Genomic DNA, 13914 nt, shown 5'->3' with positions numbered 1-13914 from the left:
CCAGTGCTCCCACTTTGCTTCAGTTCTGCACAGTACTCTTACCACCTGTCTCAGGGTTCCCCCCAGATCAAAGCTGGTGGAATTTGGAACACCAGCCCCCCTTATCCATCACACACGCAGTATAATCAGTCGGCAGTGGGGGCCCCCAGAGGGCCAAAGCCAACTGCATGGAGTCTTCCCATTCAGCCAAGAGGTCAAGAATTCCATAGCTGCTTGTGCCCTATTCCAGCATCACAGCCCCACTCCAGTACCATCTAGTAGTGTCCTGTCCAGTCCCCATCACTCCCCTTGTGCATGCTTTGTGGTGGCACTCCAGTGGGTATCATTCTCAGTGAGTTTGCCAGGGCATGCCTATAATCACATCCGGAACTGTCCCTGCCAGAAGCTGTCTGCTTAGAGCTCTTCTCTGCCTTCTGCTTCAGCCACCAGCAGCTCTGGACTGACCCACAACTCCCAGTACTACCCAAGCTGCAAAATGCAGCTGTGAGCTCTGGACCTTGAAAGCTGTAGTACATTTCTGCCATTTATCTCAAGCCCTCCATGGAGTTCCATGGGCCTCATTAGCTAACAGTCAGCATTGTCTTAAAGGCGATGATCCACGGGGCTGAGCACATTTGGAATAGAGACAAGGGACAGCTGTTGAAGGCATCACTGTTCCAAAGTGGGGGGCGGGGGATGGGGATGAGAGTGTGTTCTAAATGCCAAAAGCAGTTTTTTCACGCTACTGGTTTCTTTCAGGAAACCCCCACCCTCACCCCATTGCCCGCTGCTTGAACAACACTCAAATCACAGTCCTGTTGGTGTTTGGAAGAGAGGCAGGGAATTGAGTTCAGATGAGGATGTAGAAAGAGGGATCCAGAAATGACCTGGGCAGGAGCCCCAAGAGAGGACACTGTAAGAAGGAGGGGCAGGCAAAGGCTGTGTGTGGGAGGCTCCCTGGTTATTCCCAGGAGAACAAGCCACAGCCATGGAGGTCAGGGGGTTAGAGAACAGGACGATCTGAGCATGTGGATTTTTGTGCATTTCCTTAAAATTGACGAGCTGGAAGAAGGAGATAGAGGAGGCTTCTAGGACCAGGGCTGAAGATGATGAGGACTGGCATTAAGCTGAAAGAGAACAAAGTGTTGGGGGGTCAAGGGGCATGTAATTGGTAAAGGGAACATATTTGTGGGGGGGAGTTAGGGTTCTTGTGTGAGCTGTGATCCTGGACAGAGGGGCCTTATAACAGGAGCCTATGTGTACCCCCCAAACTTCATTCTGACTACCTGCCCCAGTTCTGCTATGAACCCTGACCTTTGACTCTAACCTTGATGCCCCAGGACCCATCAGTATTTCTGAGTGTCTCAGAATCCCAGTGATTTTCAGCAGGAATCCTAACTTGTTCCATCTCATCTTCATTCCTATCTTTACGGACACCTCTCCGTATTCGTTTTCACTGGATGTTCTGATTTTGCTTTCTTTCTTTCTTTTTTTTTTTTTAACCTCTTCTGGTCTTATCATCTCCAACCCTAAGAGAAAGGGTCTCTAGATCCCCCCTGCCCCAAACAGCAAGTGCTAGCCCATAACCCTAGAGGCTCTCAGGCTGCCTCCAGACTCTACACAGTACTGGTCCCCCCAAAACCTTCACAGCCTCCCACTGAGGGCTGAGCCTGGCACCCAGTTCAGCAGCCCGCACAGGGCATACTGCTCGTGCCAGGACAGCAACCAGGCTGCTCACGCTGGTGCTGTCTCCCTGTTGTGTCTCCCACTGCCTTCCCTGCTGCGCCTGCCCCTCCCCGCCCCGCCCCGGAGTCATGCCCTCTAGCCCCCCGCTGGCCTCTGCCTCCTCCATGTCCCTCCCGGCGGCTGCCCCTACCACCAGCGTCTTCTCCTTCTCGCCTGTCCACATGATCTCCGCTGTCAAACAGAGGAGCGCTTTTGCCCCCGTGCTGCGCCCGCCCAGCTCTCCACCCCAGGCCTGCCCCAGAACCCACGGAGAGGGGCTTCCAGGTGAGTGCTGTGCTGCCTCGCTGGGACCTACCTGGTGGAGCAGCTGGGCTTGCGGGGCCCACTCCATCCATATCTCACAAGAGCTTCAAGCCAGTTGCCCAGTTCTCCCTGGGGGGTGCAGAGAAGGAAGCTCTGCAGGGGTCCAAGGAGGCCTATCTGGACCCTCTTCCCTGGACTTCATAGCTTGGGATGGTCTCACTCTGGACCATCAAGAAGACTCAGATACTAGTCAGAAAAGGTCTGGAAACCACTCCAAGGCCTCATCCAGTTGAGCCCAGAGTAGAGACCCGACACACAGCTGGAGGAACCCTACCGTGGCCTGCGTGCCTTTGACCTGTACCTCCCTGTGTCCACCGGAGGGTAGCATACACCATCATGAGAGACCTGGTCCCTCACTGAACAGAGGGAGGCTGACCTTAGATTAAGTTTAGCCTAGCTTCGCCCTCCCCATTTTATAGATGGGAAATTGAGACCAGGTCACCCCTCCCACTAGTCCATTAGTGAAATAATTTATATACCATTTATCAATCTCTTCCAAGTCAACATCCAACTTAAAAAAACCTGGGCTCTAACCAGTAATGTATATAGCAAGTCAAAAAGAGTTGCATCCCCTCGAATAAGATGACTCTTGGGGTGGGCTTGTTAGATGATGCTCTAGGATAATTTGAGGTAGAACACGGTCATATTTGGCCTTGTTTCCAATTTTTGGATAATTTTTCTTAAGTGTGTTTGAAGCTTAAAATGCAGGGAATAGGAAGGACAGAGGACCCCCAGGGTCCTCCCCCAGGGTTTAGGCAGCGGCAAGAGTGATGGAAGGGGTGGATTTCGTAGGATGTGGGAGGAAGACTTGCTGCCATCACTGCATTAGGTATCAGGTACTTCTGGAGGCTGCCCTCTGTCCTTTCCCATCCTGGTACATGACCGTCCGCTTCCTTACCTTAAGAGAGGCCCTCTGAAGGAGACATGCTGGGAAGAAGAGGGAAGAAGAAGGCAACCTCCAGAGTCATCTGTCTTGACTGAAGAAACTAGGGGAGCAAGGGCTTGAGGTTGCACCTCCTAAGAGGTGTGGGGGACACACCTCACCTAACTGCAGTGCTGGGCCCAGGCTAGGAGTGGGGGCTGCTGACTACCTTCAAGGCTCTTGATAGCTCTGCCCTCAAAAAGTGCCTGCTGCTTCCAGTTGAGAGGGGTCCAGGCTACACGTGGCTTATGGTTTCCCTCCTTGGTTACTGTAGACCAGCCTTTTGAAGATTCTGACAAGTTTCACTCTCCAGCTCGGGGACTTCAAGGCCTGGCGTACTCCTAATTACGGTAGGTCTCTGGCTGGGTCTTGCCTTCCCCCCCGGCCCTTGGATGGGCTCTCTCCAAAAGACTTCAGCAGGGATGGGGAATTGAGGTCCAGGGCTCCCTCTCCAGGGCCCATCTAGACAGTTGTCAGGACCACAAAACCCAGTGGCCCAGGCTAAACAAGAAGAGAGGAGTGGCTTCCTGTCGCCTTGCAGCCAGCCTTCCTCCAGGGTCTTCGTCTTTTCCTCTCCCCACCAGGTCTACGGGTGTTGCCCCCACTGAGCTCGGACTAGTGGTCCCTCCAGGATTCACACCCATGCTGTGGATGACAGCACAGACAGATGCAGGGCCGGGGCTGCAGGCAGACCTCAACCCACAACCCTGAATGGGGAGAGGCCTTGCTCCCTGTGCTCAAGGGCCCTTCAGTCCTCAGGCTTCTCTCACCTCCCTTTTCTTGGGGCTTGTTGGAAGCCCCAGCACTGTGCTGACGCTTTTGTTAGGAGGGCGTCCTAGGGAGGTGCTGGGATGCCTGACCTCACTCGCTGGGTCAGTTCCTCTGAAAGAGATGGACTTTGTACAGACCAAGGACATCTGGTGGTACAAGCAGGGACGGGGACTGTGGGAAAGAGCGCAGAGAGAGGTGGCCCGGGAAGGTCCCGTTTGCGTCTGATCATCTCAACCATCCCAGCATCCCAGTTCTCTCTGGGGCAAGGGGTGGTGCCCAGCAGCCTGCCTAGGCTCCCATGGAGCTTCTGACAGCTACTTGATCCCATGGCTGCCCCACTCCTTGGGTCCTGCTCACTCATTCTTGCCACATCATGAATCCCAGAGGGGGCTTGGGCATGAAGGACACAGAAGAGGAGGTGCTAGGCCCCCTGGATTGGTTGATCTTGCCCTCAATGAATATCTCATGGACTCTGGCCCTCCACACAGATGACTCTAGCTGGCCCCATAGAACCATGGGTCCAGCTGCCCCTGGCCTCATATTCTGCTGAGGTTGAAAAAAAAAACAATAAACACAAATGCAGCTAGTCACCTGGCCTCTCTTGTCTACTTCCTTGGCTTGGGTCTGCTTTGCAGCTATAAAATGCCCCTGAGCAGCCTTCTTATACCTTGGACTTTTTCAATAGCATCGGAGTTCAACTGAGCAAGTATTCCCTGCCCCATATAAGCTCACAGGTACTGTATAGGAGGGCTCTGGAGGGGTGGGAGGCCAGCAGGCCTGAAGACCCAGGACATGGGCTCAGCCCTGACAGCACTGACTGGAAACACATTCTGGGCACTGAGGAACCAGTCCCCCAGCTGTCTGACTGGGACCAAAGCAGGTTGGGATTGTCAGAAGGACATTGCTGGGAACCAGAACAGAGCAAACTAAATACTACCCCAATGTACAGAGGCTCGGAAGTGAAATCCTTCCTGGCTGGAGGCCTCTGGGTGGGGAAATTTGGCTCCCAACAACCCTAACCTCTTCACTTCTCCCCAGGTCTAGGCACTTGCCAGCTCTCCTGTCCCAGAGTTTGGGAAGAGGTGGTTAGAAAGACAAGATTCCCAGGCTCATTCACCCAACTCATAGGATGGATCCCAGTTATCCCCCTCCAGTGTTCCCTAGACCCCAAAGGTCTGCCTCTATGACACTGGGAGCCACGTTTTTGAGGCACTGTCCAGAGAGCTCAGGGTCCAGCTCCAGGCTTCAGGATTCCTTCTCTCTCCCACCAGCACTCCTTGACTCTGGCCTCTGGAAACCCTGTCTTTCCCCAGTCAATAAGCCCACAGCCTGCAGGCCTCTGGACAAATACACTTGCCGAGGCAGATGGGTTGGCCCTGTCCTTCAGAGGCCTCCACTTTCTTATCTTGTGTTCCTGCCAATCCCTGGGATTCATCTCACCTGGGCCCAAGATGAGGTAGCCTTGGGTCATCCTGCCTTCTTAGTGCTTGCCTGGCCTCCCCTCAGTTCCTACCTTCAGCCTATGTTGCCGAGCCCCAAAGCCTGGCAGCCACACCCTGTTCCATGCAGGCTTTGAGCACTTTCTACAGTCCTGATAACCTGCTACATGCTGATCTTACGAGATACAGGTTATTGAGTAGTGGTAGCTCTGATTCCTGGAATGGGTCAGGTGCTGTGGCTGATGTAAAGAAGATGTGGTATTTGTCCTCACAGATCTCACAACTGTGTTCAACCCACAGTTTGAGTCTATGCTGCCCACACCTGGGAATTCCTTGGGGGTCAAGAGGTTAGGACCCTGTGCTTCCTCCACTGCTGGGGGTCCAGTTTCAGGAAATTGAGATCCCACAAGCTGCTCACTGCAGCCAGTCAATCAGCAAAAACACTTCCCACTCCCTCATTCATAGCAGGCAGAGCCAATAACTTATGATGTTTGCTCTAGACTGAATTGTGTCCTCTCAAAATTCATACATGGAGCCCAAACCCCTCCGCCTTCGTGGCTGTATTTGGAGATAGGACCTTTAAGCAGGTGATTAAGGTTACATGAGGTCATAAGAGTGGGACCCTAATCTGATAAAACTGGTGACCTTGTGTGAAGAGGAAGAGACTCCAGAGCTCTCTCCACTATGTGAGGACACAGCGAGGAGGCAGCCACCTACAAGTCAGGAGGAGTCCTCACCAGGAATCCAGTCGGCTTGCACCTTGATCTGGATCTGGGACTTCTAACTTCCAGATCCATGAGAAAATTAATTTCTTTGTTTAAGCTACCTAGTCAATGGTATTTTGTCCTGGCAGCCTAGGCTGACTGACACAGTTTTCTCTCTCCTGTATCTTGGTTTTGGTACCCCTATAGCCAGAACCTGGGACAGGTTCCCTGCTGGAGAACTCTGGAAGACAGTGTAGAACACATCTGAGTTTTCTCACCCAAAGGGCAGAGGATCTGGGATATTGATCCTCCAGCCCTCATCTGTCACTGCCTAGAGGCTGCTCCCAGGAGATTAACTCTCTGACACTTCTGCCCTGCTTGTCCCTCCTGCAGAGAAAAAGCCACCAGGAGGCTTTGTTGTAGGATGTTGTAAACATATTCTGAAACAGTGAGTCTGAGGGGACTCACTGTCTGATGGACATGTAGAACCAACAGTTCTACTATTCCACAGAACCACCAGAGTCACAAAATCCTTTTTAACACAGTCTCTAGTCAGGGCTGTCACTTGAGATGAAAACTATTAACCATATCTGGCAAATAATCACACCAAGCCTTTTTGTAGCTGATAAATTAGTGAGTGAAACTGGACCATGAGTCATGGGTCAGTACAGGACAAGCCTGCAAACAAGTCTGGGTCTGTAGCACTTCCAGCAAAGCAACAAAGGCATTTTTTCCGGATCTCACAGTCAGAACATGTCTCTGGACTTCCAGCATTCTCTAGTTGAAAGGTCCTCCATTCTCCATAGCTCTAGCCATCCTGTTGTTCAGTTGCTCAGACGTGCCTGACGCTACAATCTCTTGGACTGCAGCATGCCAGGCTTCCCTGTCCTTCACTATCTCCCAGAGTTTGCTCAAACTCATGTCCATCAAGACAGTGATACCATCCAACCATCTCATCCTCTGTCTTCCCCTTCTCCCGCCTTCAATCTTTCCCAGCATCAGGGTCTTTTCAAATGAGTCAGTTCGTTGCATCAGGTGGCCAAAGTATTGGAGTTTCAGCTTTAGCATCAGTCCTTCCAATGAATATTCAGGACTGATTTCCTTGAGGATTGACTGATTGGATCTCCTTGCAGTCCAAGGGACTCTCAAGAGTCTTCTCCAACACCACAGTTCAAAAGCATCAATTTTTCAGCACTCAGCACTCAGCCTTGATAGTCCAACTTGCACATCTGTACATTGCTCCTGGGAAAGCCATATCTTTGACATAAGGACCATTGTCAACAAAGTGATGTCTCTGCTTTTTAAAATGCTGCCTAGATTTGTCATAGCTTTTCTTCCAAGAAGCAGGTGTCTCTTAAATTCGTGGATGCAGTCACCATCCACCATGATTTTGGAGCCCAAGAAAATAGTTTTTCCAGCCATCCTGAGTCAGGGTGATGTTAAGCTAGTGACAGAAGCTCAGTCTTGATCTTATGTAAATCTCTATGAAGACCCCACTGCCCAACAAATACTAGCATATAACCAGGTCCTATTCTAGCTGAGTCCTGAGGCTTTGTAGACAAGACAAGACTAGTTCACGGGGATTGACCCCTGGTAGTGCTGGATGCAACAGGCCAGTGGTGAGAGTTCTAACCCTGTGCCTATCATATCGGTTAGGGTGGCACCATGCACCTGGAATGGGGGTTGTCTTCAGGTGGATTCCCCCAGGAGCAGAGCATGAGAAAGATTTGGTCTTGGTGGGTTTATTTGGGAGGTAATCTCAGGGAGCAGTAGTGAGAGACAGAGGAAGGGAGGCAGGGGAGGTCAGGGAGCCCAATACTGTGCGTGTGTAAGCACGTCACTTCTGTGAGTTATCTGAGGCTTAGTCCCACCAGAGAACTCTGGGAAATCGTGTAAAGCACATGCCTCAGAGATTTCCCACCTGAGGGTCAGGACGCAAGCATCAGTCAGTGGTCAGAAGCTTTTGGGAGCGGTGAGAGGAGAGCACCACCTTCCTGGAACTTCTAGGGTGACAACAGGCCCCAGAAAGTAGAGAAAGCTCTCAGACAAAGAGATGCAGTTCTGGCAGATGGAGTCAGACAGATGCACAATGAAGAGGTAAAGATGAGGGGGTCTGGATAAGGAATGACTGTGTGCACTGGAGATGGCCTCAGGCAGTCCAGCAGTGGAAGAGGAAGTTGGTTTTTCCTAGTTGAAGTCGGTTGATGAATTTTTCGTCATCTCCTTGTCCTGGGACCAGATGACACAAACTCTGCTCAGACTGTTTCTGGTTGAGGTACCAAGATGCCAGATGGCAAAGGGATCCTTCTCAGCATCAGCCTACCACCAGGCTTTTTTTTTTCCCACAGGGCTGATGGGCTGGGAATAAGATGGGGGTCAGATTGTTGGTCACTTGACCTTTAGAGAAAGAGCATCTCCCAGGAAATCCTGTGTCCTTCCCACTTGTTTCCCAGCAGAACCAGGCTTCTGTGCTCTGCATCCTCCAGCAGCCTCTGGGGCTTTACTTGGCTCAGACAGGACCCACTGTGCACAGGCCTCACTGACTCCAAGGAAGTCCGACCGCAGCTTTAACCAGCCCTGATGCTGACTGTTTTGCTAAACATTCTTCTCCTCCCATCCCTGCCCATATTGGAGGGGCCCTTAGCTTCTTCCAAAAAGAAAGATCTCCCAGGGAACTCTTTGGCAGTTCAGTGGTTAGGACTCAGAGCTTTCACTGCTGTGGCCTGAGTTCAATTCCTGGTCGGGGAACTAACATCTCACAAGCCACATGGTACAACAAAAAAAAAAAAAGAGAGAAATCTCCCAGAAAAATGGAAACTGACGTGCAATGCAGAAAGCCTGGTCTTTTCAATAAGTGACTTTGGGGTCAATCGGATATTCATATGAAAAGATGGAACTTGGCCTCTATTACACAGCATTCACAAAAATCAATTAAGATGAACTGTGGACATAAATGTGAAAGCTAAAACAGTAAAACCTCATCCCCTTGAATATAAACTATTAGTTGTTTGCCAGAGTAACCTCTAAGGTCTATTTCCCCCACCATATGGTTGGCTTAGAATGAGACAAGCATTATACATGGTTGAGGTGTTTCAAGTGGGCCCCCAAATCTGTTGTCTCTTCCCTAAGATGACTTCTCCAGATAGAAAGAAGTTCACAGATCACACACAGTGTCTTTGTCCCCTGGCTCTAGAAGAGCCAGGCTCTTCCTTGCTCCTTCTCCTGGTCTGACCAACTTCCCCTCCCTGTCCGCAGCTTTGCACATACACCCACGAGCTTCCTTCCTCTGCTGCCATTCTGGCAGGCAGTGACAACACACTCTGGGTGACAGAAGGGAATGAGCCATCCTGAAGCCAGCTACTTTGAAGTCTGGTGTTCATAAGAAGACCCCCAAAGTGAGAGTTCTGATTGATGTGGGCATTGACCTCTCCAATGGACTCATGTTCTCCTATCACTTCTTCCATAGTTTCCTGCTCACTCTAAGGGATTTTTTAATAACTGGAATTTCTTGGTTGAATGTAGTCTAAATTATCAATCTTTTCTTTGTGGCTAGTGTTTCCTGTATCCTTTTTAAGAAATCTTCACCTATCCCCAAATCAAGAAGATGCTTTAATTTTTATACATGGTGTGAGCAAGGGGTCAAGTTTAACTCACATATAGTAATACTTTATCCACAGATTATTTTGGATTTTCTTAAGTTGATATTGTCATCTGTGTTATCATCAGTGATATTTCTTCATTTCCAATCCTTATTTCTTTTCTTTCCTAAATATACCATTGGTGCCTTCAATACAAATTTAAATAGGAGTAGTGTTAGTGGGAAATTTCATTTCATTCCTCGTCTTGAAAGGCAAACTTTTAACATTAAGTGTCATGTTTAGTTTTATAGGCATCCTTCTATTCCTAATTTTCTAAAAAAAAAAAAAAAAAGTTTAATTATGAATGGATGCCAAATTTTATGGAATGCTTATGTGCATATAATTGAGAGAATCATATGAATTTCTCCATTATTTTGTTAATGTGCTGAATTGCATTCATTATATGTCTAATCTTGAACCATTACAAATCAAACTCTCACTAAGTCTTTCTACCTCGATGCAAACCTGTCTCCTCTCAGCTGAACTCTTAGCTCTGAGTCCCTTCTTTTGGAGTTCCAGAAAGACACTCATGGACCCTCTGTCCAGGAGCTCCTGCTTCTACTCACTTCTCAAAGGAGAAGGTGTCCAAGCCCACCCCTGCCCCCGCCTTGCCTCAGTCCTGAGGAGATGGGGAGTGAGGAGGGGCAGTTGCTGGGATTAGAGCTGAAAGGACTGTGAAGGGAGAGGGGGTGTTCTGAGTACCTACACAGCCCCCACTGGAGACAGAGTAGAAGAGACTTGGTGACTTTAAAGATACGGAAGAAGCTTCCCAGCAGGGCAGTAACAGAAACAGGACTTTCAAGACAAACAAGATATTTATGCACATTCCTTGTGGCAATTTTATTCCTTGAGAGAGAAAGAGCCAAGTGTTTAAAAAAAGGGGGAAGGAAAACACTGTCAAGCAGAGATCTGTTGTTCCTTGGAGCCCAGCATCCTGGCATCTTGGTTCTCCAAAGCCTTTCCTTCCTCATTCCCTGCCAGCCTGGGAATGAACACTGCCTTGAGGCCCCTTGGCTGTGCCGTGGGCCCCTTGGGGTGAGCTGCCAGGGCTCCCAGGGGAGGTGTGGGTGCCTCCCTGTGGCCAGGGTGTAAGAGTCTGTCCACCTGGCACCGTGGCCAAAGGCCATGCTATAATGGGCAGCCATCCCGTGAGTCCAGTTCCTGAAGGCCTGCCTCGGGGTGGAGGGTTGGGCAAGAAAGCCCTCTGGCCCGGCTCCCTGCCCCTGTGGCCTCTTTTGGGGTTCCACCCAGCTGAGAGCCTAGTCCCCCTCCACACATCCCCCCTCACCCAGGGCCTGAGTCCACCTTCAGGTGGGTGGAGGAGGGTCTGGCCCCTGGGACTGGCATTGACTCAAGCCCAGCCAGCTTTGGCTTCTGTGGTGAAAGCGAGTTTGTCTGGGCTGTTCCCCAGGCCCTTCTTGGAGCCAGGCCCGGAGGGCCACCTCGCCAAGACAAACTGCCTGCCGCGTGGAATGTGGTTGAGTGGCTGCTTTCAGGCCTCAGCCTGGCACGCCTGTCAGTGGTGTGCCCATGGTTCTGCAGCATGGAGCCCTAGAGGAGGGGCAGGGCAGGCAGGGCCGGGAGCAGGTACCGAGGGGCTACCAGGTAGCGCTCTGCCCCTTTTTAAGTGATGTGGGGCCATCCCCTCTCAGTCTCACCTGAAAACCAAAAACTCATAATCAAGCCTCTAGGTTGACAGAACTCCTTCAAGCCCACTTCTGCAAGGGGAGCAGCTTAGTTGCAGAAGGTGGGGGGAGAGGGCTGCAAGCAGGCACATGTGCCTGCATGTAGACGTGTGCAGTGGGGCTGCCAGAGTAGGGGAAAGAGCAGCAGCAAGGCCTCCTCTTCCCTCAACACAGCCCAGGAGGAAAGGCGGACATTGATAATGCAGCCCTTGCCATAAGCCCTTAGGTGGATTCCCTGGAAGCAGAGCCTGAAATGGGGGTTGGCATGCACGTGGATGTGCTCTCTGGAAGAAAGGGGCTGTGGGAGGCAGAGCAGGCTGAGGGAAAGAGCTCAGTGCGAATGTGGGGTCAGCGGGGCCTAACGCGATGCCCCCGGGAGCCCTGAAGCATGGAGGGCATGACAGTCGGCAAGGAGATGGCTGTAGTACCCCTGGGGCAGTTGGTCATTGGCCACAGGTTGCCAGATGGGGTGGAGCCTGGAAGCCCTGGGTCCAGAAGCTCCCACTGGGCCAGAAGCAATACTTGAGGGAAGGGTAGCGGCCAATACTCCCACAGGCAGGGAACGGGTGCACTGGCAGGTAAGGAGGACCCAGTGGGACACCGAGGGCCTCCCCTCTGCCCATTTACCTGGAACCTCCAAGAACAAGACCTACAGTCCTCTTTATGGCAGCACAACTACTTGGGTGGCAAGGACTCCCCTTCTGTTTCAGGCAGGGCTTCTAGGAAGAGTCTTGACCCATCAACAAAGGGCTGGGATCCACCCAGGGAGATCAGATGAGGCTCTGCACAGCTCTGAACCACGGGGGACATGTAGCCAGTAGAAGTTGACTCAGTTGTTGTCACTCACTTGGAGGGTGACGGGTGGGGTCTACGCTGGCCCTGCTGACCCGGGCTTACCATTCTTTGCCACAGATGTCTCCAAAAGCCGACCCACCCTCTTATGCTTGTCCTCCTCCCTCTCCCAAGTCAGGCCTCATTCCCTTCTCTTCTACCTCCTAAGTTCTGGTCCCCTAGGAAAGGGCATGGCAGTCTTGCTGTCCTGAGTCTCTTTCCAAGGTGTCAACTTGGCGTCAACTCCTGTTTCCCTCAAGCCTTTCCATTTCACACTTGAGAGCCAATTCCTAAAACAAAACAAAGACTACTGAGGCTGCTCTGTTTCACATGCTCTTGGCCATGTGGACATTACTGACTGACTAAGGGCAAGATCATGGAAATGAGAAAAGGGAGAAGGAGGCAAGTCCAAGGAGGCAGTGCGGTGTCCAGAGGAAACACAGCAGTGGGCTCCAGCAGCGTGAACCTGAGAAGGGGACACTCACCAGGAAAGTTGACAGGAGGAAGTGTTAGGGAAAAATAAGAGATGTGTGGAAAGCCCTTTATGCACACACTCAAAACCAGATAAACAAGTGAAATAAACAAAAAGAGCCACAGAGTCTACCACTTGTGAGAAGATGGAGTAGAAGCATTTTCCCTATTCCTTCTGCTGAGTATAAAATAAATGTAGAAGGACTGTGAAAGGTAGAAAAAGGGAGGCAGATTATCTGAGGGCCTCAATATCTGAGGAAAGACACATCAGTGAGTTCTGTGTGTTTTCTTTTTGCCCTACTTACCCAGATTTAGAAGTGAAGAAGCTGACAACTCAGAAAATGTCAGTGGGTGTGAAGAACAGCAAAAGGCCCCAACAAAAACCTGCTCCCTCTCTAGTCAACAGACCAAGACAGGAGCAAGCTGGTAAGATAGAAACTTGCAAACAAAAGAAGTTTATATCCTAGCCAAATTCCCCAGAAGAATCTGTGGCCTCACTTGCACTCACACCAGCAAAGGCCCAGTGAGGAGCCTAAATTTCCCCCTGTGCCCAGGCTGCAGTGAGGTACCCCAATACCCCGCCGTTGTGATGCAGGACAAAACCAAGCAGAGGGCCAAGACTTTCTTCCCCACCTGCTAGTGATGAGGCCTCCCCTGGGCCCCTACTCATGTATTTAACCACATCAGCTGAAACCATAAAGCATGCCTTTCCACCCTACTCAGCAGTACAAATGGGGCTTCTCCTTCTCCCTGCTGGGATGATGCTACAGGACACCTAATAGGAGTCAGGACTTTGACCATGGACCAGAGGTAACAAGGCTATCCCCAACCTGTGGGGTCAGTGGAGATCCCAACTGGAGGGAGACCTCCCACCTCTGCCCATCAGTGAAAAAGAGCACCACCCCTGGGTGTTAGCAGAGGTCAGTGAGAAACTTAAGACTTCCTACCTCCACCTGGCAAACTGGTGTCAGAAAAAGTCAGTTAAAATCTAAAATTTAAATAAGTTCTAGAGTCTCACAATATAGTGCAAAACTGCCCACATTTCAACTGAAAAACAGTCTTCATCCCAAGAACCAGGCAGTTTGTAAAATGCAGGAAGAAAAAGACTATCCCTAGATGCAACATCAAAATGACAGAGATGTTAGAACTATCTGACAAAGATAAAGCAGTCATGATAAGAATTCTTCAACAAGAGATTACAAATATGTCTAAAACAAATAAAAGATAGCCTCAGCAAACAAATAGAAAATATCAGTGAAGAAATAAAACCCATAAAGAAAAGAACCAAGTGGGAATATTATAACCAAAAAATACAATAACTGACATAAAAACCTCAGTGGATGGGCTCAACAATTGGTGACGTGAAGGAAATAATCAATAGATAGAATACAAAATAATAGAAATGACCAAATCTGAACAAAATGG

The 13914-nt window shown here is 50.4% G+C and overlaps 1 protein-coding gene across 6 annotated transcripts in view; it reads left to right on the top strand.

Annotated features, from left to right (window-relative positions):
• Positions 1-4311, top strand: part of EBF4 (EBF family member 4) — a 55910-nt gene extending 51599 nt beyond the window's left edge. For 2 of the 6 annotated variants that reach the window (XM_043883852.1, XM_043883855.1), the window contains 3 exons: positions 1792-1989; positions 3225-3300; positions 3535-4311. In XM_043883852.1, coding sequence (XP_043739787.1) covers positions 1792-1989; positions 3225-3295 — 269 coding nt within the window. In that variant the 3' untranslated portion in view covers positions 3296-3300; positions 3535-4311. The other 4 variants (XR_006337049.1, XR_006337050.1, XM_043883854.1 and 1 more) reach the window with 4 other exon arrangements.
• Positions 4312-13914: the final 9603 nt, after the last annotated feature.

The sequence above is a fragment of the Cervus elaphus genome, chromosome 23 (assembly GCF_910594005.1).
Source record: "Cervus elaphus chromosome 23, mCerEla1.1, whole genome shotgun sequence".
Classification (NCBI taxonomy): domain Eukaryota; kingdom Metazoa; phylum Chordata; class Mammalia; order Artiodactyla; family Cervidae; genus Cervus; species Cervus elaphus.
This window is presented reverse-complemented; position numbering and strand designations above follow the sequence as displayed.